This window comes from Vanellus vanellus (assembly GCF_965231255.1).
Source record: "Vanellus vanellus genome assembly, chromosome: 14".
NCBI classification, from domain to species: domain Eukaryota; kingdom Metazoa; phylum Chordata; class Aves; order Charadriiformes; family Charadriidae; genus Vanellus; species Vanellus vanellus.
Genome location: NC_138919.1, coordinates 11,033,404 through 11,060,588, shown reverse-complemented (window position 1 = coordinate 11,060,588; position 27,185 = coordinate 11,033,404). Strand labels below are relative to the sequence as shown.

At 41.2% G+C, this 27,185-nt stretch overlaps 1 protein-coding gene across 1 annotated transcript in view; it reads right to left on the bottom strand.

Moving 5' to 3' along the window:
* The window catches only part of MOSMO (modulator of smoothened), a 31,010-nt gene extending 13,741 nt beyond the window's left edge, over positions 1-17,269 (bottom strand). The window contains exon 1 of the mRNA XM_082490653.1: positions 17,046-17,269. Coding sequence (XP_082346779.1) covers positions 17,046-17,151 — 106 coding nt within the window. The 5' untranslated portion in view covers positions 17,152-17,269. The remainder of the gene's footprint in view (positions 1-17,045) is intronic.
* Between the last annotated feature and the right edge of the window lie 9,916 nt (positions 17,270-27,185).

Here is a 27,185-nt window from a genome sequence, read left to right as displayed (position 1 = left end):
ACATCCAACTGCTGCCAGGCAGCCTGCCTGCCCACCCTCCCTCGGTGTCCTGGTGAGGTGGCACAGTTCTGCTGGAAACCCCAGTTGTGACTGCCAGACAACTTCTGCTCAAACAAGATACTTTCCCTTAGTGTACTGTGGGCTTCTTAAGCCATCTTTGCTAAGCAAAGAGCACAGTTAACAGGCTTCCTAATGAGGTGTTGGTGACATAAATCTTAGAGCATTGCCAATGTGGTAAGGACACTGATAAGTTTTATGTTTTCGTAATGAGCACAGTACATGGAGCTATGTTATTTGGGCACACTAAAACATTAATTGCTGCTGGTTAGGTAACAGTCACATGCCAGAGAACGACAAATGTAAAGTAAGGGCAGCTCAGTTAAGCCATTCCCTGTAACTCTTATTGGGCCACAGACAAGGACAGGAAGAAATGAGGTTTTTCTTGGAAAGTTTTTAAGTTCTATCCAATTAATAAACTGGAATGTAAAAAGGTCTAAGTACATCTAAGAGGAGGAACAGGCTGCAGCTGTGTAGTGCACAGCTGTATCTTGCTAACCCAATCCAAGTGGAAGGTTTAAAGGGAAGGCAGTGATTTGGCCACGGCAGAATAATTCCCTGTACCAATGTTAAGGACAACCATCAAGTTGACTTTGGCCATCTTGCCTTTAACACGTCTGCTGCTCCTTGCCTGCAACCAAGCCTCTCTGACAGAAGACTGCTTTCAAAGTGAGCAAAGCATAGCCGGGGAATTCCTGAGAGGAACAAACAACAGAGCACGGTAAGAATAGTTCCAATGCAACTGCCCGTAACAGCAAACAAGGAGGTAATATTTCCAAGAAGAAAATTTTTTGACGTCAGCCAAGGAATTTGGCAGTTTAAGTAGGATGTTTCCCAGTCCTACATATGGAATTTATTTTCCTGCAATGGGCACTTAAAGTGATGTTACTATACAAAGGGCGAAGAGAGAATGACTTATTTAGGATTATTTATATGTATTTTCTTTTGGGGAAAATTTCTATTAATTCAGTATTCCAGGTATTAGTTCCTTGGAAACTAAGTACTCTCCCTTCTGCCTTTGCCAAAATCCAGGAAACTGACACTGCTGATCCTTCCCTACCATAGCCTGGGAGGTGACTCCAGGGCGCATATAGTTAGTTCTACTTATTCCAGTGTAAAACTCCATCAGAAATCAGGCCCTGTACCCTCTCTTATGAGAAGATTAGTCATGCCTACAGTAAGCAATGCAGAAGGTTAGGGAAAAAGCTCTGCTTTTGCAGGATATGCACCACCTCTGGTGTGAAGAGGAAAAAGATACAGTACCCTGCTGGTTTGCAAAGCACTTCAAAACCAGGGAGGAAAAAAGGATTAACAATGCTGGGGAAGACCTTTTGATTCTAAAAGGCACAGTCCACGCTGTAATAGTTAAACAGAATTGCAGGGTCTCTATACGTAAGGTCTCACTGAATGAAGTCCCTGTACAGGCATAGCTCATAGAATTTTTTTTTTGTATCTACAACTGCTCAGAATTATAGCCCTGTAAAAGGCAACTTATTTCATCCTCAACTGAATTTTCAGCCATTCACCCACTAAAGCAATTTAGAAATGTTTACAATCTCAAATAATGTCATAATAGAGCATTTTGTATAATAGCACATACACATGTGCTAAGTAACTATAAGCAAGTCAAACACCCTTTCCTCCACTTTTTTTTTTTTGCTTAGGTCATTGTTGTAGGACAATACAAGAATTGGACTATACCTAAATAACTATAAACAGTATATAAAAGGATCAAAATATAAGATAGGACCGACTGCCGGTTTCTTATCGAGTATGAGAATACTGTATCTGTTACTGTTCTTACATAAATAATTACTTCTTTGGTGAGAGATGGGGGGGTAGTTTGAATAGATGTTCTTTAGCACTTATGCCGCTAAAATAACTTCGAGGTTACCATGCAAGTACAGTATTCAGGATGTGGCATGACAGATTGATTCTTTTACTGCGGATGTTCCAGTATGCTGATCAGTTAGTAGATTAAGAGGCAACCAAGATCAGGCTTACTAAAATAAGATTTATGAATGTTAAAGTATGAGCTAGAGAAAGGCTTAAAAGAATAACAGAGGATTAACTGCAAAGGCAGAGAACATAGAGGAGTCCAAAACAAAGGGATTATGAATTATCTTTCCTGTCCTTTGTATGCCAGATCTTGTGTTTCTGGCATTAACTCCAACTTTGTCTCTCAAATCATCTAATAGGTATTGTAACGCTGGAAGAAAAGCTTCAGAGTTTCTCACTTTAAAGCAGACTAGATGCAAGATCAATTCATATGCCCACTGGATATTCATTGGTACTAAACAAACACCTAAAAATTCTTACAATGTTAAAAGATGGGCTTTATTAAAGACCTAGATTTACTTTCAAAGTCCTTGCTATATCTAGAGTGTATTTTTTAAGAGCAATTGAAATCACTATTGCAAAAGAGAACGTTATTATATAAGCTGCTATTTCTCTTCTACTCCATTTATCTCCTTCTCTGAATCAGAATGTTCTCTCCCTTTCAAACCAGTTTTGAAATGCATCATCCTTCTTCCTCTAGAATTGTCAAGGGTGTTTCCTTGTTTCAGAAACTAAGTGCCTTTCTTAAAAATACTCATATTGGTCCCTAGATTCAAACCCAGCTTATGCTAGCTATGATGAACCTACCAACTGAATTCTATTGAACAACCTAATGTCTGGAGAATTTAATTTATTAGGTACCATTTTTGGCATTCTTTAGAACTCCAAAGCTTACTGGCTTTTAAACAGAAGAATTCTCATTTTTTAAAGTCTTAATGCTTAATGTTAAAAGAGTTGTGGTATATTAGCAGAAAAGTCTGCTTTGCTGCTGAAGACCATCTGGTGCATGAGTTGTCTCAAAAGTTTTCAATTCAGTGTTTGTATCATTCCTAATTCAAACCAAATCCCCCCTGCACAAAAAACCACAGTCTTCTCCCCCTTTCCTCCCACCCCCAAAGAGAAAAATAAAATCAGGGGCCATGTATTGGGAAAGATCCTTATGACTTACATGTATTAGAAAAGTTTATTACTACAGATGACAATCACTATGATATACGAGTTGTAAGTGATGTTTATATTGCAGACATTTGGACCAAGAAAAAGCACGTTTATTTCTAAATTCCAACACACAAGTTTCAATGCTGTACTGCTTGTGTATTGGAGTGAGGGTTTTTCAATGTTTGGGTTTTGTTTTGTCCCCCCTCCCCCCAATTATTTTTTTTTCTTTTAGAAGAGATGGCCCACCACAGGCTGAAAGAACTATCCTCAGGCAACAACGCAGGAACAACTCTCCTGAGGACATAACAAAGGCTCTGTGTGTTCTCATGTATCAGAGCCAAGAAATCTACCCACGCTGAAGGTATTCTTTCCTACTTCAGAAGAAAGCATTAATTAAGTGTTGGTAAACAGGATCTGTAATAAGTTGCATCCTTCTGGTTGTTTGTTTTCTGACACTTTAAGCATTTTCACAATAGGATAGTGTTGTCAGTGACTAGAATCTTTACAAGTTCTGAAGTGGCAAGGGCCTGGAAAAAAAAGAGAGAACTTAAAAAAAAAAAAGAAAACTTAATGTTTTATCTTAATGTTTTATTTAGCTTAAGAAACAAACAAAAAAACCCATAGTTTTTTCCACCCCCCCAACCAAATAGAGCTACTCAAAGTTGACAAAATTCACTGCCTAAAAAAAGAAAGATCAAAGGCAGTGTCAATATTTAAAAGAGATTTTTCTAGTCAGCTACACCAGTTTTATGCCATATGTTCAGCTGAAAACCAGAAGCTATGACACCTACAGCTGTTCTGCCATTTAACATCTGATGAGCTTGTGCTCTTTTTAGAGTTATATTTGGCTTCAGACAGAGCTGTAAAACGATACCTCCATCCAATACACCCCACAACCCCACCCCAACCTTCTCAGAAATGGTCTGCTAATCACTTCACAATCATACGGTTGATATGCAGACTCTTGGAGGCTGGCCATCATCTACAGGAGGCAGTGACATGAGGTGGCCAGGCTGGGTCAGTAATGGCAGCACCAGAGTTTGCTATGTGGTACAAACACAACACAACTGGCAAGAACACAGACATTCTGTATCTTCACAGTTTAGTGGGTCACCTTCCACATAGGTGTCTTATAAGGTGATCTGTGCACAGGCTGGGAACAACTCCACTTCAGAGCTCTCCTTTTTTAACTGCTGCATATCTAAAGGCACCATTTCACATAGTCAGTTGAGCTGCAAACGTAACAGATGTCCAAGCAGATCAGGACAGATATACCAAACCCCTCAAATCACACCAAGTAAAGTAGCTTATTGTTCTCTCTCTCTTTATTCATGAAGACGAAATACCTGTCAACCTTCCTGTTTACAATCTAAAGCAATTTCTCCAGCCTGGTGACAAGGGCATTTCAAGGGTAGGGAGGAAATTCAGGCTCTGGCCCTGCCCTCAAGACTGCTTGTGCATTTTATCAAATGAAATTTGAAGGAATAAGGAACACCTTCCTGTCAGCCGTAACTGTTGTGCTTTGCGCTCATCTCAGCTTGCGTCAGACGTGCTCCAAGGACACCCACTGATCTGGCTCTTCCATGGCCTTATGAATCACCCAATGGTATAAGGTGAAAAAAGAAGCGTCGAAATGCCTTGTGACTTTTATCTGGTTAGAAACATATTTGCAAGTTTTAGGTGTCTGCTCAGCAAACACTCAGCCTAAATACACCTTATGTGCTTGAATGCTTTCTTACAGCTGAGCTAACTTTCTCCTGGTCCACTGCTGAGAGCAAATTTTAGGCCCAGATTGACAGAAAGTACAAAAGACTTTGCTAAATAAAGAACAAAATATTCAAAAAGTAAATAAAATGTACTAACATTTTGGTGGCAATTTCTTTTAAATCACATAACTGATGGCAGGATTGCATTTATAGCAATGAGGACCTGAGGAAGGAAGTTTGCAGGTAGAATCATAGAATCATAGAATCATAGAATCATAGAATCAGTGAGGTTGGAAGGGACCTTTAAGATCATCAAGTCCAACCATTAACCTACCCTGATAAAAACACCACCACTCCTAAACCATGTCCCTAAGCACCTCATCTACCCTTTTCTTAAACACCTCCAGGGATGGTGAATCCACCACCTCTCTGGGCAGCTTATTCCAATGTTTAATAACCCTTTCAGTGAAAAAATGCTTCCTAACATCTAATCTAAACCTGCCCTGACATAACTTGAACCCATTTCCTCTTGTCCTATCACTTGTCGCCAGGGAGAAGAGGTCAGCTCCCATCTCTCTAAAACCTCCTTTCAGGTAGTTGTAGAGGGTGATAAGGTCTCCCCTCAGCCTCCTCTTCTCCAGGCTAAACAACCCCAGATCCCTCAGTCGTTCCTCATAAGGTTTGTCCTCCAGACCCTTCACCAGCTTTGTAGCCCTTCTCTGGACACGCTCCAACACCTCAATGTCCTTCTTGTAGTGAGGGGCCCAAAACTGAACACAGTACTCGAGGTGAGGCCTCACCAGTGCCGAGTACAGGGGGATGATTACTTCCCTAGTCCGACTCACCACACTATTCCTGATGCAGGCCAGGATGGTGTTGGCCTTCTTGGCTGCCTGGGCACACTGCTGGCTCATGCTCAGCCGGTTGTCCACCAACACCCCCAGGTCCTTTTCTGCCAGGCAGCTTTCGAGCCACTCCGCCCCCAGTCTGTAGCGCTGCATGGGGTTGTTGTGACCCAAGTGCAGGACCCGACACTTGGCCTTGTTGAACCTCATACCGTTGGCCTCAGCCCATCTGTCCAGCCTGTCCAGATCCCTCTGCAGAGCCAATCTACCCTCAAGCAGATCAACACGCCCCCCCAGTTTAGTGTCGTCTGCGAACTTACTGAGGGAGCACTCGATCCCCTCATCCAGATCGTTGATAAAGATATTAAAGAGAACGGGCCCCAGCACCGATCCCTGGGGGACACCACTCGTCACTGGACACCAACTGGATTTAACTCCATTTACCACCACTCTCTGGACACGGCCATCCAGCCAGTTTTTTACCCAACGAAGAGTATACCTGTCCAGGCCATGAGCAGCCAGTTTCTCCAGGAGAATGCTATGGGAAACGGTGTCAAAAGCCTTGCAGTAATACCTTTTATTAGAACTAGAATAATTGGAAAGATTAAGCACATTTCTGGTCTTGCAAGCCCTTCCTTGGACACACACATTTCCCCCACTCTACTAACTGGGGATATGAAAGATCTTACCTCTGTCTACTGGACTTGCTTTATCCTGTAAGGCACCTTTGACAATTGAAGAATGGGACCTAAATGTCCCAAGATGTATTTCATTGCAACTCGAGTAATATTTCGAGTAGAATAAAACCTAACCTTAGTTTTCATTCCTAAAGGCACTTTTTAACTGTTGCCAAATCTGTGTATTACATGCTTGTAACAACTGGCAATACAGGTTAAACTGCACTTTAAATAGGGATTAGGTACAGGGCCAAGGAAGAATTTATTCTCTACCAAGTAACACTTCACGTGCTGAAAGACAGACTGACATATAGCTTAACTACATACAATCTGTCCTCAAGGACAGCCAGCATATAGTTTCCTGGCTGATTAACAGATTAACATTTTAAGCCCCCCCTCAATATAAATGGTAGCTTTAACTTTTCAGGCAAATTGGGGGGGGGGGGGGGGGGGGGGAGAGAAGGACCACAAACCAAAGACCACCTTCTTCTGCAGTAATACTTCTCAAATTTAAGCATTTATTTGTTGTTCCCATCACAACAAAAACATTAAAACCAAAGAAGAACAGGAAGGCAAGGAACATATTCAGGATTTATCCTGAAGTTATATTTTCCTATCCCTTTTGCTAGGGCAAGTCCTTGTTTTAGAATGCTGCATAATTTAAGCAATTAACAGGTGCTGTCTGTGTGGTGATAACACTTTCTCCCTTATCACAAATCAGCATCTACAAAAATAGATTGCAAGAGTCTGGAGACTTTTTTTTTTTTTGGCTAGAAGAGAAGACAGACCACTCAAGAACAGTTAAATTTTCACTTTACTTAAATAAAATATGATTTTATTCTAACAGCAGCGCTCAGTCCTTTCTGAACAAGTGGGACTATTCTTAAAAAGCAATCAGATGCGATATAGTGCTCCAAAGAGCACATCTGTTAGCATACTTTATACAGTTGTTATACTGACGTTCTGAAACAGAATTCTCTCTAATTTTAGATTCAATACAAACAGGCAAGAAATGCTCTGTCTTTATAACCAACTTCATCTTACTGAACGTACACTTCGAGAGAGCATTTACTTCAGATTACATTGGGTATAAGTCAACAGACTTCTATTTGCAAATCAGCAACTACTACTTTTAGCCTTTACTGTCTTTATTTCACCATTTTTCATGTATTAAGCTTCAGGGTGCATCTCCTAATTGCCAAGCGACCCAATAATATTCCACTGAAAGAATTTATGAGACCACATTAGAAAATCTTGGCCATTCAATCTTTTCAGGTTTCCTGTATAATCTTGTTGCATAGTTTTTAAATTGAATTAAGTGTTGGTTTAAAAAACAAAGTGAAACATGCTTCTTCCCACACGAGTTTCTACAATGGAGAACTACATCATTAACACATGAATTTAGGTGCATGATTAGTTTCAGAAGGGAATTCAACCTAAGGAAAAAAAGAAGTTCTTTCTTCACCCTTGTGACTTCTCTTCCCCCACAGCATACAACGCCTACAACGCTCCTCGCATCAACAGGCACAGAAGCTGCAGTGCATTTTCTACTCTACGAGCAAGATCAGAATCTTCCGCTGTGGCAGTTCCGCAGCTGACACTTCCACTGACTGCGGGAATACCGTTGGTTGGTATCTATGCTTACGCAAAAGATATCTCTTCATACTGCAATTTATAATATCTCTATTTTGCACAGAGAAGACTGAACATCAAAGCAAATTTTCAAGTAAAACAAGTCACCTTCTACACAAAGTCAGCCCTCAGGAAACTTGAGGTCCGTGACAACCTCTTATCAGTTTTCTTCACTTCGCTTTGCTATAAAGACATTACAATTAAAGGTTGCGTATGCTTGATGCATTAGACTCATACTGATGAAGCTACAGATAAAACTGTTCCCCCTTACTTGTACATTTACCCTGCCTATCATGGAAGTCAGGATCCATCTCATTTCAGACGTATACAAAGATTTTATTGTAGAAAGCAAACAGTTTCACTGAGACATCCTAATAACATTAGCATGTATGCCGTCAATCTGAGAAGTGCAGAAAGAATCTCGATTCAAAGCAACTCTCTTGAAGTATTCACAGCAAAACAGTTCTGAGGCACACTGAACACACAGTTTGTCCCATTCTCTCTAATTCTGATCTCATACCTATTCTTTAAAATACAACTAAATCAGTTGTATCTTGCAGTCACAGCAAGAGAAGTGGAAACAAGGCACGAAGAACCTGGACAATGACTGGAGAGCAAGAGAAGAGGAAACCCAGGAAGGAGTAAGAACTGCAACACTATAAACTGGGAAGATGGCTCAATGATGAGCGCTACAAAAGTAAACTACTTGACTTTACTGCCCACAAACACTGTCATTTGATTATTAAGTTCTTGGCTGTACTGAGCTCAGAGACAGCTCAGCCCTACTAATGCAGTGTCCGAACAACCACACAAAGAATTGCACATGGTCAAGTTCAAGGCCTAATGTGAACTGTCTTCAAGTGGACAAATATTTAAACATCTAAGTGGGTTATTAATCATTACACCTTGAGAGACTGTCATCCTTAATAATCCCAAAGTGCTTTGTAATTTATGGCACAGAACTGCAGCTACCATGAGGCTCTTGGGTAGCAGCCAACTGTTGCTTATCGCACTACGTTGCGTGGATAGGAAATGCTGGCTGCAGTAAATCCCTGGGAGGCTTCTGATGCCTTCACAAGGGAGCATTTTAGTTCATCCCAAGGACTGAAACATAATAGACTGAGTATGTTTGGCTCAAAGAGAGGAACTAGACTCTACATCCTCTGTGGAATTTTGAAACTCTTAACTCTTAGCAGCTAGTGTTTCATACTTGATTAGCTCATCCCGCAGACAAACCATCACAATCAGACTTACATTCCCTAAGGTACCCAAGAGAGACCAAACTCTCGTAATCAACTCAATTTACAAAAATTAAAAAACATATATAAGATAATGCATCAGAGAGGAAATCAAATATGATATAATAGGAAGAAACCAAGAGCTTCACCCTGTGAAAGGATGTAACCTGCAACTGTTAATTCCATAGAGTTTCCTATGGAATTAGGCCAATATAAATGCTCTGCCAGTCAAATGCTCTAGCTTGTTTCCCCACTCCTTAAAATTGGCACCTACCCTGCACAGATCCTCCTCTTGGCCATATCTCCAGTTTTTCAGATCTGTGTATATCTCCATCAGTCAGAAGCTTGGGGAAGGAAAGCGAGATTGAGAAGAGCAGCTGGAGCACACATACAGGGATTGCTGCAAAATTACCATAGAACTTTTCCTGTATATAGCCCTCAAAAAAGACTCTGTCCATTACTAAATTTGTAGGCACTGTGAATTACAATAAAAACTCATAATTACGTAATATTAAATTGATTTTAAATTTTAAAATTTTTACAGACTATAAATTTATAATAATTTATAATTTCCAAAAATAATTTGTAGATGAAAAAAATTGCCTCCATATTGTATTTGTTCCACCATACTCTAAAAGCCATTTCGTATTTGATTTTAAAATAGATAGCAGCATTTAACATCTTCAGAGGTCAACAACCCTCATCCATGAGTCACTCTAGTTACCCTCTTCTGAGATACACAGGTACCAACCATTGCCACCAACTAGGTGAATAACTCCTGCATAAGATGAAAATCCTACATCCTCTACTGCAGCAGGCAAGAAAAGTTAGTTCTCCCTATTTTGTTTCAAGACTAGCAAGAAAGTGAGTGGGAAAAAGTTGAGCTGTTTTGAGGAACCTATAAAAAAAACCTAGGTCAAGCTTAAAAGTTTGACCTACTGATCTTCTTTGCTTTGGCAAAAGTACAAATGGAGTTTACATAATGCTGCTCACACGTAAGCACTGACTGGAAACTAAATGATACAAATGTTTTAAATAAGCCTCAGCCATTAACAGAATCCCATTTTTTGAGTTACAGTTAATTTTAAATGCTTGTTTTGTGGTACATACTATTGAATCCTTACTTCTCAGATTCGTACATGTAAGTCACTCATGTTAATCTCAGTGTCATATTGTGTCAACAAATGTAATACACATGCCTAAAATCAGCTCTAAGTTGATTTAAAAAATCATTGCTCTTAGTGAAACACAGATAGTTCCTGAAGCCACAGAGCTGAAGTCTCAACAAGGCACCTTTTCTTCCCGCAATTTGTACTGTCTATAAAACAAATTTACAACAATGTACTTCTTGAGAAAAGCATAGGATAGACAAGATCTGTACATACAAAATATAATTCAGTTCTATAGTAACTGTACATACTGCTGTCAAGTAAGTATTTTAAAGAAAAAACCAAACTTACTCCAAATACCTGAAACTCAAGTACCTCAGGCAAAACACCTACTATCAGAAAAGACAAATGAAATACCTGTTATTCTTAGATTTTTCCCTCTGTTTAATAAAGTAAAACCATGACAGGAAACAAAAGTTTAAGAAAATCAAATTAAGCTTTGCTGCTAATACTTAAAGGGGTTTCTGTGATGAAGATACCACCTCTGTTTTACAGAAGCAGCAGCTGAGGCATTACCACAATAACTTTCCAACTTCCAAAGTTAGTTGTGCCAGATGCTAGATTTGAAAATAAAATACAAGTTACTAGCTCCTAGATCTGTACTCTACAATACAATCAGGTACTTCTTACCTAATTCTTTATGACTAATTAGAGAATGAGGAATTCAACCAGATTTGGTGGGAGGCAAACTAATAATTTTGTACCTTCACATACTAAAGAGAAAACAAAACATTCACCTAACAGAAGCAGTATTAATTTTTATTTGTTAAAAAGCAGATGTAAAACATCAGTTCCTCTATGGACAAAAACAATCAGCTCCCTCATCTCTGGTCTGGCAGACTCACATAACCAGGCTGACATCGCTCTCTTTCATGAGATTCTTCCTACACATAAAATAGTTCCATATGTTTAAATGTTGAGTGGTTGAGCAAGCACAAAATTAATTCATTACAACAATGCCTTGCTATTAATTTTTCTTGTGCCTTAAGGCCTGGTCAATTACAGAACCCAAGCACAATTCAAGCACTCTGCTTTGTCAGATTTTTACATTCACTTGAAAGACATCTATAGTCACGAAATGGAATGGAAATGTTAATTTTAAAGATGACACTGACGCTCCCAGTCCAGGCACACCTATTAACAGACTGCTCTTGTTAGAGCATTCAGATGATTTGGGGTTTAGAGTCTTTGCCAGTCCTTACTAGTTCTTATCTGGGTGGTGGGTTTTTTTGTTTGGTTGGTTTGTGCTGTTGTTTTTAAGGCACTGGCAACATCTCTAAAATGTACTGTTAGCAGAGCCTGCATCTTACAGCAGGTCCCAATGCCCTCATTGTCCCGATCAGCAACGAATCACAGATCACGACCGTTCCCTCCTTGCTCATGCACCTGGTGGCATCTACCAAAAGGAAAATGTTTCCCTAGAAATTATGTTCCAGAACCTAATTGTAACATGTTCAGACAGCTTTGGAGATTGCTTTTCAGCAGTCACTTCTTTCTAAGACATGATGGTACCTAATTCTTCATTTTCTGTATTATCACCCCACTTTTTTCTGTTGTATTCTCAGTATGCAATCCAAACAGGTCCATGAAAGGGCAAATAACTTCTGTTACAGTCACTATATGATACAATACAAAAAAAATTAGGAAAAAGTGATTTTGTAGAATTGCTTCCTATCATGCCCCATCATTCTCTACTGAGAAGAAGTGAGAAGCAGCATGCTGTGTTTTGAGTATATTGCAAGGTGCTTAACAAATGATCACCAGAACCCTTTCATAGACAGTTTTTGAAAAGCCAACTATCCATACATCACAGAAACAAAACAAAACAGTATCTATTCCAGTGGACAGCACAATGATGGCTCTATACCATGATTCCTCCACAGAGAAGGGCCCTGTAGATACAGTTTCTCAGCACAGGCCCTAAAGGGCCAAAGAAAATTGTAATATGCCATAGTGATTTTCACGTATCGCTACTTTTTGAGCGGACAACTGCATTTAGAATAATAGCACTAGCTGGAGCTCAAGTTTACACCCTCTTCTAAGTTATTAATGCTGTACTTACTTTATTCTATCTGTCCTATTCTATTCAGGAATACTTCATATAAATACCTTCATGTGGTCTTGGGTTTATTCCATGTATAGTCAGTGCTTCAAGTACAGAAAAATATTTCAGCAGCAATAAGGTCTCAAGCTCAGCAGGAGCTGGGAATCACTGCTTGGTCATATCACCTGTGATAGTTCACTAAGCTGATCCCAACAAAGCTACAGTTTCTGTTGGAACTGTGCAGCAAAATTCCTCAGGAAGAGCTATCGCATGCAAAGGAATAACACTGAACAGCAGTGATTTGCCCCTGAGTACTCGACAACTTATTGCACAGGAGCAGGGAGTTAACTGCCTCAGGAGGATGGCCTGCTGGGTATAGCTTGCTCTTCTATAAGACCATAGATATCACTGCATCTGGAATCATACTTTGCAAATAAAAAAGCAACTGAGTACGCAAAACCAAGAACTACACATAATACTTTGGAAGATACGTGGAAAGGCAGCACTTGTAAATGAAACAGATAATTTAAAATAAGTGGCATGTTATAGACTCACCATTTACTGTGTTACAGCACAGCATGGTACAGCAGGCAGTTTAAATGAAAAGTGTAATTCCTAACATATGTGACCTTGATGCTTACATCACAGATGCAAGACGAAATTGGAAGCTCTGCTGAACTCTAATATCACCCAAGTCAGCACTGCTGTGCATACGCTGAGTGGCCTGGCCATAACATTATACTCTATGCCCCATTGCAATATATGCATCAAAATAAGAAGATGTGCTAAATGCTTGCTTTAGACATTACCCATCAGAGTTTAGCAGCCTTAAATTCTGACATCCATATTAACTTAATGACTACTATAAAAAAAGGGTACACGTTGTTCTGTAAATTGGAATCAAATGAACAGTCATGCTACATAGGAAGGGATGACTAAGTCGCATAAACAAACTGATAGCTTAGCTTTCTGAAGGGGGATTTTATTTGATTAAATTCTCCCCTTCAATTATTTGACCTATCCTAAAAGCATTTCAAATTGTCAAACCCCCCCACACTTACCGTTTTTAACATGTCTAATTTCAACTGTGCGCACTATTCATACCTTTTTCCCCACAAAAGGGTTGAAAGCTGAAGCTGGCGCAACTCATACCCCCCCTTCCTTCTCTACTGAAGACAAAATATCAAGATCATTAAAGACCCTCCCACACAAAAAAGGAATATATGGAGACAAAACTATCAGCTTCTAAAGTTCATCGCAAAAGAAGTGTAGATACAGGAGCAAAATTCATTACAACTGAAATCAGTGGGAGCTTAGGCATTGGTTTAAACTAAAGCCAACTCTGTCCCTATTTCTCACATGGAACATCGGTTTGATAAGAAAAGGATGTCAGTGCAAGAATACTGAGAAGCCACTGGTTTCCAGACTGGAGTTACCAATGTTCTGTACTTGCACACCAACTAAACCTCACTGAGAACTCTCTGAAAGAAAAGTCCGTTTAATTTTCATCTTCCCTTTATGAGCTGAAAGAAGTATGAAATACCTGAAACCCCAAGTTAATGAACAATTCTTACAAAAACCTACATAAAGAAAAAGCACCCAATGGACATTTGGACCCACATCCACAAAGGTGTAATACCTCTGACCTACAGATGAGCATCTGAAACCTTCAATGACCTCATAATTACAATGCTGGAGAGGAATTTTTATAGCCAACATCCTTCAAATTACTATGAAATTTATCTTTAAGAGTAAGATTTAGGAGACTAATCAGCCCTTCCCTTAAATCCATTTCCCCAGAACATAAGCTCCTTTAAAAAAAATACTAAAAACAATCTAGACTTTTCAGAAAAGCATTAAAGCCACTGCTTTATTTTGCTACCCAACTTAGCAGAAAATCATCATTATCTCTGGAGTAAGATGTACGTACTGTTTAGCACTAAAATCGGAACGGATTTTTATTTTTTTTCCTGAAACGTAAGCTCAGGTTCCCAACCTTAATGGCTGTAAACAGCTCTGAATGAGCCAATGCAGTGCTGCCTTCCCAGGTTTGCCAAGACCTCTGCTCTATGCAATTCTCAAACAGCTGCAGTATTGAGAAGACCAGGCTGTTCCACGCTGCCTTTCAGAACCTCGAGGACAGCAGCCAAGCAGAGAAACAGTATTACCCCCCTTTCTCCTTAGTACCAGGCTGACTTGTAGAAGCAGAATCCAGAATAATTCCCACAGGAGATGAACCTAAGAGCACAGAGATAAAGCAAAGAAATATTTTCTTTCACCAAATAGTTTCTCTCACCAGCTGAGAGCAGGATGCTGCAAAAAAACCTACTGCTTAGTGGCACATATGGGAGTTGGATGGCTTGAATGGGGTCCAAGTACCATAGTCTGCTGAGAGTGCCTGAATTTCGCTAGCAGCTGGGACGGGGTTTACCATCAGGGCTGTGTCCTCCTGTGCCACACTTCTCCACAGCAGTCTCTGGGTAATGAATGGCACTCATAAAAGCATTTCTCTCATAATTCAACACTACAGTGTTTGCTACAGGAAGCCCTTGATTCAATGCACATCCTCACAATTCCTTTCTTTGCCGTTTGGGCAAAAAGCTCATTTTGGAAGGTCTAAGTACTAGAAATATACATTTAAACTGGTTTTTACCAGAAGTCTTATAATAGAGTGCATCAAATCCCACGTCAATAAAAATCTACAAAAGAGACATTAAGGAAGGATAACAGCTAGCTCTCCTTTATGATTTTATCAAGCCAACAATTTGTTAGGCTTCAAAATACAGCAAAAAAAAAAAGGTTAGGTCTGTCAAAACATTATTTGACTAGTGAAGTCCTTCAGAAAAATCCATACAGATTTCACATTTGCCAGCTTAATTAAAACTAAAACTGTTATTTGCATCTCTAGAAGGAGCACAGGACAAAAAAGGCAGATGATGCTTAAGTAATCATCAACTAACTAAGAATTAATGATTCCTAGTTATAATATTTCAGGAAACAATTTCTGTGTTATAAAGAGACAGTAAACATTTTTCCTAAACGAAGAATGTAATGGACTGCGCTTAGTTCCCAAAAGACCTTTCTTTTCATCAGCAATTTCTTCAGAATAGCTTTTGTTATCTCCTTTCTATACAGGCAGAGAATCCAACATTTCACACATTGCATAGGATCTGTTAAGATGAGGCAGGACTTAAGAAAGACATACTTTAAATATTTAAAGTGAAGATTATTTGATTTGACTGTAAGCCCCTGAAGAAGGGCTCATTACTGTAGCACTGCTGCTAGGTGGAATTGTAAGAGGAAAGAACCAACTACTTTATGTAGCCATAGGCAGGAAGATCACCACAATTAGCTATAGGAGGAACGGTGAAGTCATCTAGGGAGTTCCTGAATGCCACACTTTGGGAAGGGAAGCGACTCTTTCGTCTCCTCTGGACCACGTAGGAAAGGCCAGGTTCTAGACTAGGCAACTAGAAGCAATTCAAACAAACCATAAAGGTAGCCCAGTCAGAGGGAATGCCCAGTCATCAATCCCTAGGAGCCAACACTTCTAATACTCTAGTTCATCAGAATAAAGAAAATATGACTGCATTGGAACGACTTCAGTCCTCTTACACGCACTGAGTATTTGGCATGGAAGATGCCAGACAAATGAAGAAATTTTTTTAGACCCTCTGCAAGAATTTATGACAGAAGCCTTTACCCCAAGACTCCTTTTCTCTATTCTATACCTTTGGTTTGCTTGGAAATTATAAGTTTAGGAAAACGTGGTCAAGTTAGTTTCATCTGTTTGCAGTAAGGATGGCTTCCTTTCTTGACACAGAGATTTGGGTTCCTCTGGGACATGAGATGAAAGAGCAGCCCTCCTCCTATTATCTCTCCCTGCTCCACTCATCAGAACACGCAGGTCCTTATCAACAGGCTGAAATAAATTGTTCGTACAATTACATCATTAGTAAAAAGACAGGTGCAAAATTGCTTGTTCTTTTAAAGAAAACAATGTCACATTCTAAAATAAAAAACACATGAGATCTAGGCTTAAAAACTGATAAAAATCAGCATGCAGGAAAGATTCTGGAAAAAAAAAAAAAATGAAGGAAAGCAAGATCTTCCCTGCAACAAAGGAACCATCAGTATAGCACGAAAGATTCAAAACCTGCCACAAACTCTGCAGAGCGGCTGACGCACGTCCCCTGCCCAAGGTGAGGGACCCTCCAGACGCCGGCGGGGGTGCAGCCCTGCCCCTGCGGCTCTACAGAGAGCAAGGGGGGGTCGGGGCGTTCGCAGGACCCCTTAGGAGGCAGGGAACGACACAGGGCTCCGAGAGCGCGGCCCCCCCGCGCCCGGGGACAGCGGCGGGATGCGCCGCCGGGGGGAGGAAGGTCCCGCCAGCCCCGACCGGGCGCTTCGCTCCTGTCCGCACCGGGAAGCTCCCCGCAGCCCCCGGGGGCCCGGCCCGTCCACCCCCCCACCCGGCAGCCGGGCCAGCCCCCCCGGCTTTCCTCCCCCGGCCCCACCGCGACAGCGCCAGGCGCCGCGTCCCCCGGCTGAGGAGCGGCCCCGCAGGGGGAGCCTGCCCGGCCCCCGCCGCCGCCTCGGGCCCGCACGCCGCCCGCCCCCGAGGCCCCCGCCCACCTGCCGCCCCCCACGGCGGGTCCTCGCCGCCGGCCCCCCCCTCACCCGCGGACTCGCCGGTGTTGATCCAGTCCGGGTTCGCCAGGCTGGCGATGGCGAAGATGTCGGCGGCCAGGAAGAGGCATCCTGAGATGATGGTCAGTTTGTCCATCTCCTCCGGCTCCGGCGGCTCCCGGCTCCGGCCTCCGCCCGGCTCCCGCAGCGGGCCCGGGCCGGGGGCGCCTCACAGCCGCGGCTCCATGGGCTCCGCGCTCCCCTTGGCAGCGGCGCCAGGAACGGGCCCCCCCGGACAGAGCCGGAAGCGAACCCGGCGGGCGGGGGGGCGGCGGTTACTCCGGAAGAGAAACCCACTCTCCCCGGCGTTCTCCCCCGGGCGGGGCGGGGCTTCCCACGGAGGGGGCGGGGCCGCCGCCGCAACGAGGCGGGGCAAGCCCTGCGGCCGCGGCGCCCTTTCTCTAGGGAGCGGGGCGCGACGGGGCGGGGCTTGCCGCTGGTGGGCGGGGAGTAAGGCGGGGCTGGCCCCAAAGGGGCGGGAAGAGGGCGGGGCGCGGAGGTGGGTTGCCTGCGTGAATTGTGAAGAGGGGCGAGGGGCGGGGGGGAGCGCTCTTGGTGGGAGGGGCCTAGGGAAAGGGGCGGGGCATACCACCGCCGCGGGGCCTGAGGAGGGGCGCTGCCGCCGGGCGGTGCGTGCGGGGCGGTGCCTCAGCGCGGGTCTCCTGTGAGGGGCGGCAGGTTCCCCCGGGCCGCGGCTTCGCCTCGTCCCCTTCGCCCTGGATGGGCCCCAACACCTGCATCGCGGTATGGTCCTTCGCTATCCTCACACATCCCTGTCCCTAAAGGTGATTTTTAACTGAGGCACGGGGGGATCTTTCCCTTCTCCCGGCCCCGGCCCTCAGGCTTGGGTGCAGCCGGGGCTGCCCCCTCCTCAGTGGCCTCCGGCAGGGCCTGCCGTCCGCTGAGGGAAGCAGGGCGCGCAGAGAGAGGAGAGCAAGCAACTTGGTCAGCACTGTGTAAAGGGGGCTTGAGGAACGGCTGTAGGTCTGTCTTCACCACAAAAAAAAAATGACCTCGTGTTTCCCTAGTCACCCTCTGTCCCCGTGAAACGCTGGGCATTAGCTTAAATTTCAGAGCTGCTTCTGCAGCAATGGTAAAAGCAGGGGAAGTAGAAGGACTGATGGATAGAGATTTCTCCAGATGTGACACAACTGTGGAGCGCCGCGAAAGTGCCATGTTGTGTTGCTGTCTGTGCTGTGTGTTTGGGAGAAAACCTAACTAATCTTGACTAGAAAACATATCCAAATACAGCGATTTTTGATAACGTGCTTTTCCATGGATTCAGCTATATTGAAGCGTCGGAGAATCTGTAGCCAATAAACGAACAATGTACCAAATGTGGGCAACCAGCCTGGTTTTGGCCACAATAGCTCTGTGCCTTCGATATTGTCACTCTGCCATGGGAATGCTGAACTAAATTAGTCTAGCGGCCCCCACATCTACAGGTGCTTGAAAAATACCTACTTGCTTATGTATTTTTTCATTCTAACAGCAAACACCCACTTATTTTTTTCCAGATCAGCGTAACTGGTCTATACAGAACGTACTGGGAAGCCAAGCGGGCGATTGTCTGTGCTGTTCGCTTTTATGTAAGTCTTTTATGTATATGGGAGACTGTACAAACAAAATGGAGATATTAGTAATCTTAAAGTGTTAACAGCAATCAGTAGGACTTACTATTTGGAGGACCAAGAGCTGTACTTAGGTTCTATTGAAATAGCCAGTTCTTGACAGATTTTCTTAAGGGTAGAGATAATAGTAAGGCTTTTGATGAAAAACAGCTGAAATTTTGTCCTTTAAACAGGAAACAATTGGTGCATGGAAGAAACGGGACAATTGATTTTTTATTTAAAAGATTTAAAAATTACATTGCGCTAACAATGGGAAGCCAGCAGCCTTGAAAAGAAGTTATTTCCAAGAATCATCTGCAACTGTCCTATAAACTGTCTTGAAGTGGTATTTAAATAGCTTTTAATACAAGCATACAGTCTGCCTCAAAATGCGTTTGTCCCCAAATAACTCAGCTTTATGGCAAAGGAAATAAAGGAAGGAGTGGAGAGGGTACACAAAGGGAAGATATGGTCTTCATTGGCTTTTGATATGCAGGCAAATCTGCAGTCAGAAATAGTAACAGAATCCAGTCTTCATACCCTGCAGGCTGTGTGGTCAGTTATTTAATCTTGCCCAAGTTTATTAGGAGATGAGTACATGCCTAAGGATGCCGTGTGGGAGGACACCACTAGCTACAGGTTCTCCAGAAAGCTTTGGGGCCTCAGACAGAGCTGTGGTATTGCCTAAATCAAAATATTCTTCTTGGACTGAAACATTGCCCTAGATGCAGACACCTCCTCTGCCCAACGCCAGACTTCCCTGTGGCCACGTTACAGGTGTGGTGCTGGGAGCGCTCAGAACCCACCTGCCCCGGCAGTCTGAGCAGTGGCTAGGGGGTGTTGCCTTCTCACCTGCTGGTAGACTTCCTCCAGAGGCCATCATGGAGCAGCAGCACATTTCCAAGAGGCTCGTTTAGGATACACCTGCCCAGGGGTTTTGAATCCATAGAAAAAACTCTTCCTCTTCTCAATGGAACATACACAGTCTTCGCCAGCATTGGGGATGAAACTAAGAGTAAGTTTCCATCTCTTTTGGTCATTTCTTCCTCTTCATTTTCATCTCCTCACTGCTGCCCCAGCACTACTCTTCCAGTCCTGTATTTTAGGATCTCAAACTTTTTAAGTCCTTGTGTTACCAGACAGTTTATCTTCTTCACAGAGCCCCCAGTGCCCCAAATTTTCTTAGCATCAAGAGGCATTCCCGCTCTTGAGGTTGAGTATTTGGAACAGAATAATAGGCAGATGACAAGAGGAAAAGGACATTTCTTCAGCAGAAGAGGATTGGATGAGATCCTATGCTGCTGCCTGCAGAAACTGCAGAACTGAAAGGTGACCTTGGAGAAAATCAGGACAGTATTAGGGGAACTGTAATGTAAGTTCTGTCAAGTGTCTAAACATTCTATAACATTGAACAAAGAGAAAATCTATCTTCCTTGGAGACGATATAAACTGATATCAGGTATAGTAAAAAGACAAGAGTCTCATCTAAAAGGGTGAATATTAGCATTCCTCCTAAACATTTTGTAGGCTTTGGATTAGTCACAGCTTTCATGGTTTTAAATCTCTTGTGTCCGGCAAGATAAATTCATGCAATATGCAGCAGCTTACAATCAGGATTCTGGCTTCTAATTAAAGTTAGCCAGATTTGTAATTAGTGCATTTTTTGTTTGCTGTTTCACTGCTGATAATTTGCTGACCTACAACTGCTCATGAATTTCAGTGGAATTTGCTGAATAATTTTGGCTAGAAAATAATATGAAGTAACCGTAGTTCATATCATCAGTTTACATTTATTGGCCTGGGAATTAAGTACTCATTCTGGAAGTAGGAAACTAGGATTCAGTTCCCTCTTCTGGCTGAAAAAGATTGAAACACACATTTCTTTAAAAGTGACCAAGAACACCACAGGAAAGGTTTCAATCCTTTCTGCTCATCCTGTTTCACTTTGCATAAATTTCTGAGCCAGAGAAACAGTAGCAGGTCAGACATCCAACCTCTCAGAATCAACACATAAAAGTGTGTTCCAGAGTAGGTCTTCCTTTGCTTTTCTTGCATGACCATGAAAATTAAGTGTTTCATCCAAATGAAATGTAGTATTCTACTCAACAACAAAAAAAATCCTGCATTTTTCATTGGGAAGGAAAAAAAAAAATTAAACCCATTCCTGCTTCCTTCCCTGTTTTTCAGTTCATCAGCCAAACTGACAAATCGAATGTTCACATTGCTATACTTTCAATCTTAATTCTTCTGTTGACATTCTGTGTTGTCATTTAGAGCCTGATCCAAAGCTTTACTGAAGCCATTGGAAAGATGACCAAGTTTCCATATTTTAAAGAGGGGTAAAGTGGTGGGAATTTTCATTAAGTGATTCCAGACTGTTCGAGATGGTCTTAAGCAGTCAAATTATTCCTACCCTACCGTCAGAAGTTACATTTAGAGATTACATCTTAAAACAGACAAAAAAGTAATTTTTAACAGAATACAGTTTGTTTTAGAAGTCTCAAGCACTAGTGTGACAGTCTTAACTTTTCCTGGCTCTTGATGAGGAGAACAGGCTTGAGAGATGGAGGATTTACTTTATTACCCTATTATATTTCTTGGTGGAGACACTGGGATAATGTCATTTATATTGTATTACTGGTATTATGCATTTTAAAGGATAGCGGATGGTCATGAGTATTTTATTTCTCTAGGTGCTAAATATGGCAACTACAGTCCCTTCCTTCATGTCAGCAGTAGGGTGTGAAACTAATCTGCTGGAAATTTAGAAATTAATCTCCTCTATAAATATTGATTTGAAAAATCTTTTTTTTATAGGAATTCAATTTTTTCTTGAAGTCCTTAACAGCTGACAAATCCTCTGTTATGTTATTCAGTACCCTGTTCTCTACCTTCCCTGAATATATCATCATTTGTAATGAATACTTAACAGCAGTATAGCTTTTTCTCTTGGTAACAACTAAGTAAAAACTACTTTCAGTATATTTATTTGCAGAAAGTTAGTTTATAGACTACACTAACTTTTTATAAGTATTGTTATTATAGCTTTTTGGCAGCAACTCAGCAGGCAGTGTCTGTCTAGAGAAACAATTAAGGATGAGGGACTTAACTGTATGGACAATTAAAAATGGGTACAGCACCTGCTTGAATGGCTCCTTAAACATTTTGTTGAAGAATGAGATCACACTTTCAACTGGTAACATTTTCCTCTCACTTTTGGAAGGGCAATTGCCAGCACTGGAAAACGTCTCTCAGCACATACTGACTGCAGCACTAAAGGCAAATATTAGGATGAGTGAACAAGGATTGGGCCTCATAATCATACAGAATGGGCCATATCTCCAGATAACAAGCCTTGTTGAGAAAAGCTCTGCAGCTAACAATGGAAAGCTAAAACCAGGTAAAAAGAAACAGTGATATTCAAATTTAATAGCATTGAAAATATTCTTGTTCTGCATTTATGCTTTGAGCCTGTCTCTGATTCATTTAGACTTACACAGATCAAAAGAAACTCAATTTAAAATAACAGAGAAAAGAAACTAGCACAAACTGTGTAAAGCTCAGTGCCAGCATTCCATTGTAATGAAATACCTGTGATCTTAAAATAGCTGATATGGGTGACTGTTTCATAATCAGACCAAGATTTAAGTCTATATATTGTTCTCCAGCAAAAACAGATTTCCTGCAGCTTTGTCCAAAAATAGTTTGACTATTACCTTTGTATAGCAACTAACTTGAATAATATCAGTCTTTGTTCAGTGCATTGTTGTTCAAGTAATTTCATTCTACAAAACTTCCTGAAGGCTTGAAATTAATTTGCTTCATTGTTTGCTTTTTATTTCTCTTTATTAAACAGAATAGTTACAAAGTAGCAATGGACTAATCTCTGTACTCTAAATCTATGCAGGTGTTCATTTGCTAAATGCTTTAAGCCTGAAATGTGCCATATCAGTACCAACAAACTATTACTAGTTATTAAGGTTTCTTGTGGAACATCAGACTCCTATATTAAGCTTGTAATTGAAAGCTCTGTAAATTTGTCTGCTTCATGTGGGTCCCTAGACCAATTACATTAGACTCATGAACTACAGTTTGGGGACAATAGTGTGCTATGTTATTACCATTTATTAAATTGTCTCTAACATAGCAATCTATGAAGCTGACTTGAGTGTAATGAAGTAATTTAGAAATTTACTGGCTGTATATTGAAAAATCATATCTTTAAATTAGAACAATTTTCCCAGCACTGCCTTTATAGTTTTGGCAGTCCTTTCTTCTCACACCTTTCAGAGAGACTTAGAATTCCAAGCACTAGGGAAGAAAGATCTACTTGTTTGATGCAATAAAACCTATCAAGTGGAGTTCTTAACCTCTTGTTAGACAAGGCTTTGCACTTTTGATCCAAGTGTATAAATCAGTGGAGAAATCCTGAGCATAAAATAGAAATGGATTTGGATTTGAATGAGTACTTTATTTTTTATTATTATCTTAGGAGCTGATAATTTTCATCTATTCCCTAAAAAAAAGCCAATGGTATACAAAAGCATATATATGATACTGATTTGGTTGATTTGGTTTTTTTTTTTTACATCCATAAGGTAAAAATTACAGAATATGAATCACTGAAACTAAATAGTTCTATTTGCAACAATTTGAAAAAGGCAAGCTCCAAAAGCACTTTCAATAAAGGCTACAAGAACAAGGAGTCAAATTATTTGTGGCATGTCATGTTTAATTTACTCCAGCAAGTACTGAACAGTTTAACGGGGGTTGAGGACTGGTAACAAACATTGTCCCTTTGTAGCTGATCCTAGTTTTTGGAGCCAAAAGAGGCAATTTGACCATGCTTCATGGAGCACCTGGATCTAACTCAGCACATTCCACACACACAAAAAAAGCAAACAGCTAAATTTGTTCAATTCTTGTTTAGAGTGAACTTACAAAAACTTTGTATTTAAGACCAAAGCTGTAAAATTTTGCAGAAAAGATAGCATTTTGTAGAAGTTCCGTCTCTTAATGATACCAGAGGCAGCACACTTATTTTGCCACTAATGCCAATGTACAGAGCATGGGGCTTGAGAAAATTGTGATGCACAAATGCACTCCTTAGGAGTTTTTCTTGCAGTGAATTAGGTTTTATCTTTATGGATTTATTTTGCCAGTTAAGTAAGCTGAGTATTATCTGTACAGTTTCAAACTGGAACCTAAAAGAACAGTTTTATTACTGCTTATATCTTGAAAGAGCTGGTGCCATTCTGCTGTCTTGGGGAGGAGGTAGAAATTAACAGAGGTAGTGGGAGGCACTAATGTCTTAAAATCCTACAGTTAGACTCACCAAACTCATATGTATGTATGCGTGCCTTATTCTCCATGCCAGCAAGAAGAAATAGGGCCGTTAGTACCTGTGTTTCCTCAAAATACCTTCATAGTGCAAGAGGTTATCTTCATGTAAATTGAATGATATCAATCACAAAGTTGATAGGTGAACTGAAAAGTTAGGTGATTCAGACTCTAGATGCTGGAGCAGAGGAGCAAAATTATCTACGTCTGCAGTTCAGAGATGGCTTTGACTTGCTACAACAGTGTCATCAGCACAGTATGGGCAGAAAAAACAGAATTCTGAAAGAATCTATTAAAAGCCAAGACTGTCTTGCACATGTTTTAAAGCATGAGTACATTTGTGTCTGTGCATTTTGAAACATGTAATTTGGGTGATTTACCTTTCTCTTTGAGGCTGAGAATTTACATAAAACTGCTGGTAAAATGTTTTCTGTTGCTTTTGTGTTATTGGCTATCCTGGTACTTGTTCCAGAACTTCTTGTCTGCACCCCAGTAGCACCAGTATCTTGTGATAAGCTAGAGTGGAGAGAGGGTGTGATGATGATAGAGTAGAAGGAGCAGTTAGCGGAAAAAGTGATTGAAAAAATGGTAGCCAGTAGTTCAGGTAAACAGTTTTAAAGTCTGTCGGTTTTTGCTGCAGGCATTTTTAACCCAAAAGGGTTAAGAAGAAAATAGAGCAGATGGAGAGCGGCTCCTTGGTCTCTAATATGGCAGCAGACAGCTGCACTGTTTGTTAAATCCCCTATGCTGTTCCGTTGCAGTTCAGTACATAATGTTTACCGATACTGCTCCTCTGTGCAACTGTTTCTGCCAGGCTGCTGATAGAGCTGTAGTCTGCTGCAGATGGATTCTGCTTGCCTTTTGCAGTCTCCAAAATTACGTGTTTACCCAGTAATTGCAACTCCCTCCAACCCCTCAAAGCTGATATTGTTATACCCCATGGCATATATAGGTCCTGGGGCTTCTGTGCTCTGTTGTTCTTGGATGCAGTACTGCTTTTCGCAAAACTGCAGCTCAGTGCTTTCCACTAGCAACAGGTAATAAGAACATTATTTGCAGACTTATCCCTTAAAAAAACCAAACAAACAAAACATCACCACCGCTTTCTGCTGGAACTCTTCAGTTAGATTCTGCACCAGCTCTTGCAGGCGTCTCCTGCTTCTTCCCCAGCCTCGCTTGACATTGTTGGTTGTTCTCAGAGCAGAGGGACAGGCACTAGCCACAGAGGAGTTAAACGCTGGAATCCTCCAGGGGCCCAGACAAACACAAGGTGACACAGCTGTTACACAGATTCTCCAGCATCCACCTAGGTAAACTTAGCCACTGTGGAGGAAGGGGTACGCTTGGCTCCGTAGCAACAGATGAACAGCAGGATGACATAGAAGGGTAGGCAGCAGATATGTACAGACAGGGTATTCCAGCTGTGAAAAGGTACAGGGACACAGTGGAAAGATGCCAGCAGAACTGTTCAGAGTGCGACTACGCAGCCTCAACACAGCCTTGCTGGAGTCTGGTCCCAAATAGTGGTCTTGATCAGAGTATTCAACATTGTACTTTCATCTTGCCTAAAAACCCCCACAGAAATGGAAGGTAGCAATGAATAGGCAATCTAAAGTTTAGCACATTCATTAAAAAACAAATCCCAAAGTAACTAAGTGAACTGCAGCTTTCCTTAGTGTTGTGAAAAGGTTAGTTCTTAACAGAGCTAAAAAAACCTTTCATTAAAAAAGAAAGCAAAACCAAAATTGCATCCAGTTGGTTTGAAGAGCTGCTAAACACACGCTTGTACATAAAAATGTGAAAGTATACTGTTAAGACTACACATTTTGTAATACGAACATTAAAAAAATTGAAAAAGTCTCTTAAACTGATTGCTGTCAATTTTCTTCCTTGGCAGGTGATGTTCCAACAAAAATTGGGCATACTAACATTTTAGGATGGACTCTGCGAGACCTTAGGCAACTCCTGCACAATATTCCTGTAGGAACTCCTCTAGAAATCGGAGTTTGCAGAGATTTTGCTGAAGTACCTCAACACTGGCAAAGTGCAGTTGAATTAATTCCTGAAGTAAAGCTTCCTGTGATGACAGCAGAGTAAGAAATTAGTATCATACATAACTAGATTTTCACACCTTGCTTATTATTCTAGCAAGAAACAAGAAATAGCGCAAGAGCTTTTTCATTTTAGGATAAAATGTTAGTCTCATTTCTTTTTCTGAAATAGAAAACTGCAATTTGAAATGAACGAATACCAAAATACCAAAAGAAAAGTTTACTTTTCTAGTTACAGTGAAGACAAGGTTGGGACAAACATTAATTTTAGACATGCCCCTTCCCACATGTACAGGGACCATGAAAAGTCTGGCTGGCAATAATGCCACTGAAGTAAAAAATGCCATGCTGATGTGTAATGGCCAAGGATGTAGGCAATGACAAGAGCTGATGATGCCAAGATAGAGGTCTCGCTACAACCATGTAAAAAGCTTATGTTTCTTAATCAGTCTAACTACTGACAACAGCTAATGATTATCTTTTAAAATTAAACTTCAGGAAAAATAAACTCTTCTTGTGAAAGCTTCTGCATACAGAAGCTTTTAAAAATATATTGCTCTCAATCCTAAAGATGGCTCATATAGCAAGTATAATTAATCTAGATGGGATACAAGGCAGTTGCAAGTTTTCCTGAGGCACAAAGTGTTAATAGAAACAAAACCTCAGAGGCAGGGGAAGGAACAGAAGTAGTAAAAGGAGATAATTAGGCTAGAACAGCAGAAAGGAAGCTCATGCAGCAAAGAGCTTAAATCTCTAAGCTTATGTTTAAATTAATCAAATTATTTGCTATTCTGAAGGAGCAGAAGAAGGATGGCTTGCTTTTCTGTTGACCAAATTTCAACTTAGCTCTTAAAAGGAAACAGTGTGCAAAGGACTATGGATAATAGCATTAGTTTGATACTAGAGAAGCTTCAGAACTAATGAACTTGTCTTTAGAACAAGTATCTGCAAAAAACTTAAGACTCTCTGATTAGTTAACTAAATGGCTATGGGAATTACTGCATATTGAAGTAATACCGTGCTATGTGTTTTCAGCTCAAGTGAAGATGCTGAGGATGAGAACAACGCCAGGTCCAGCAGCGATGGTGACGTAGGCTTGGAAACTTTTCAGTATAAATCTTCCCAGTCAT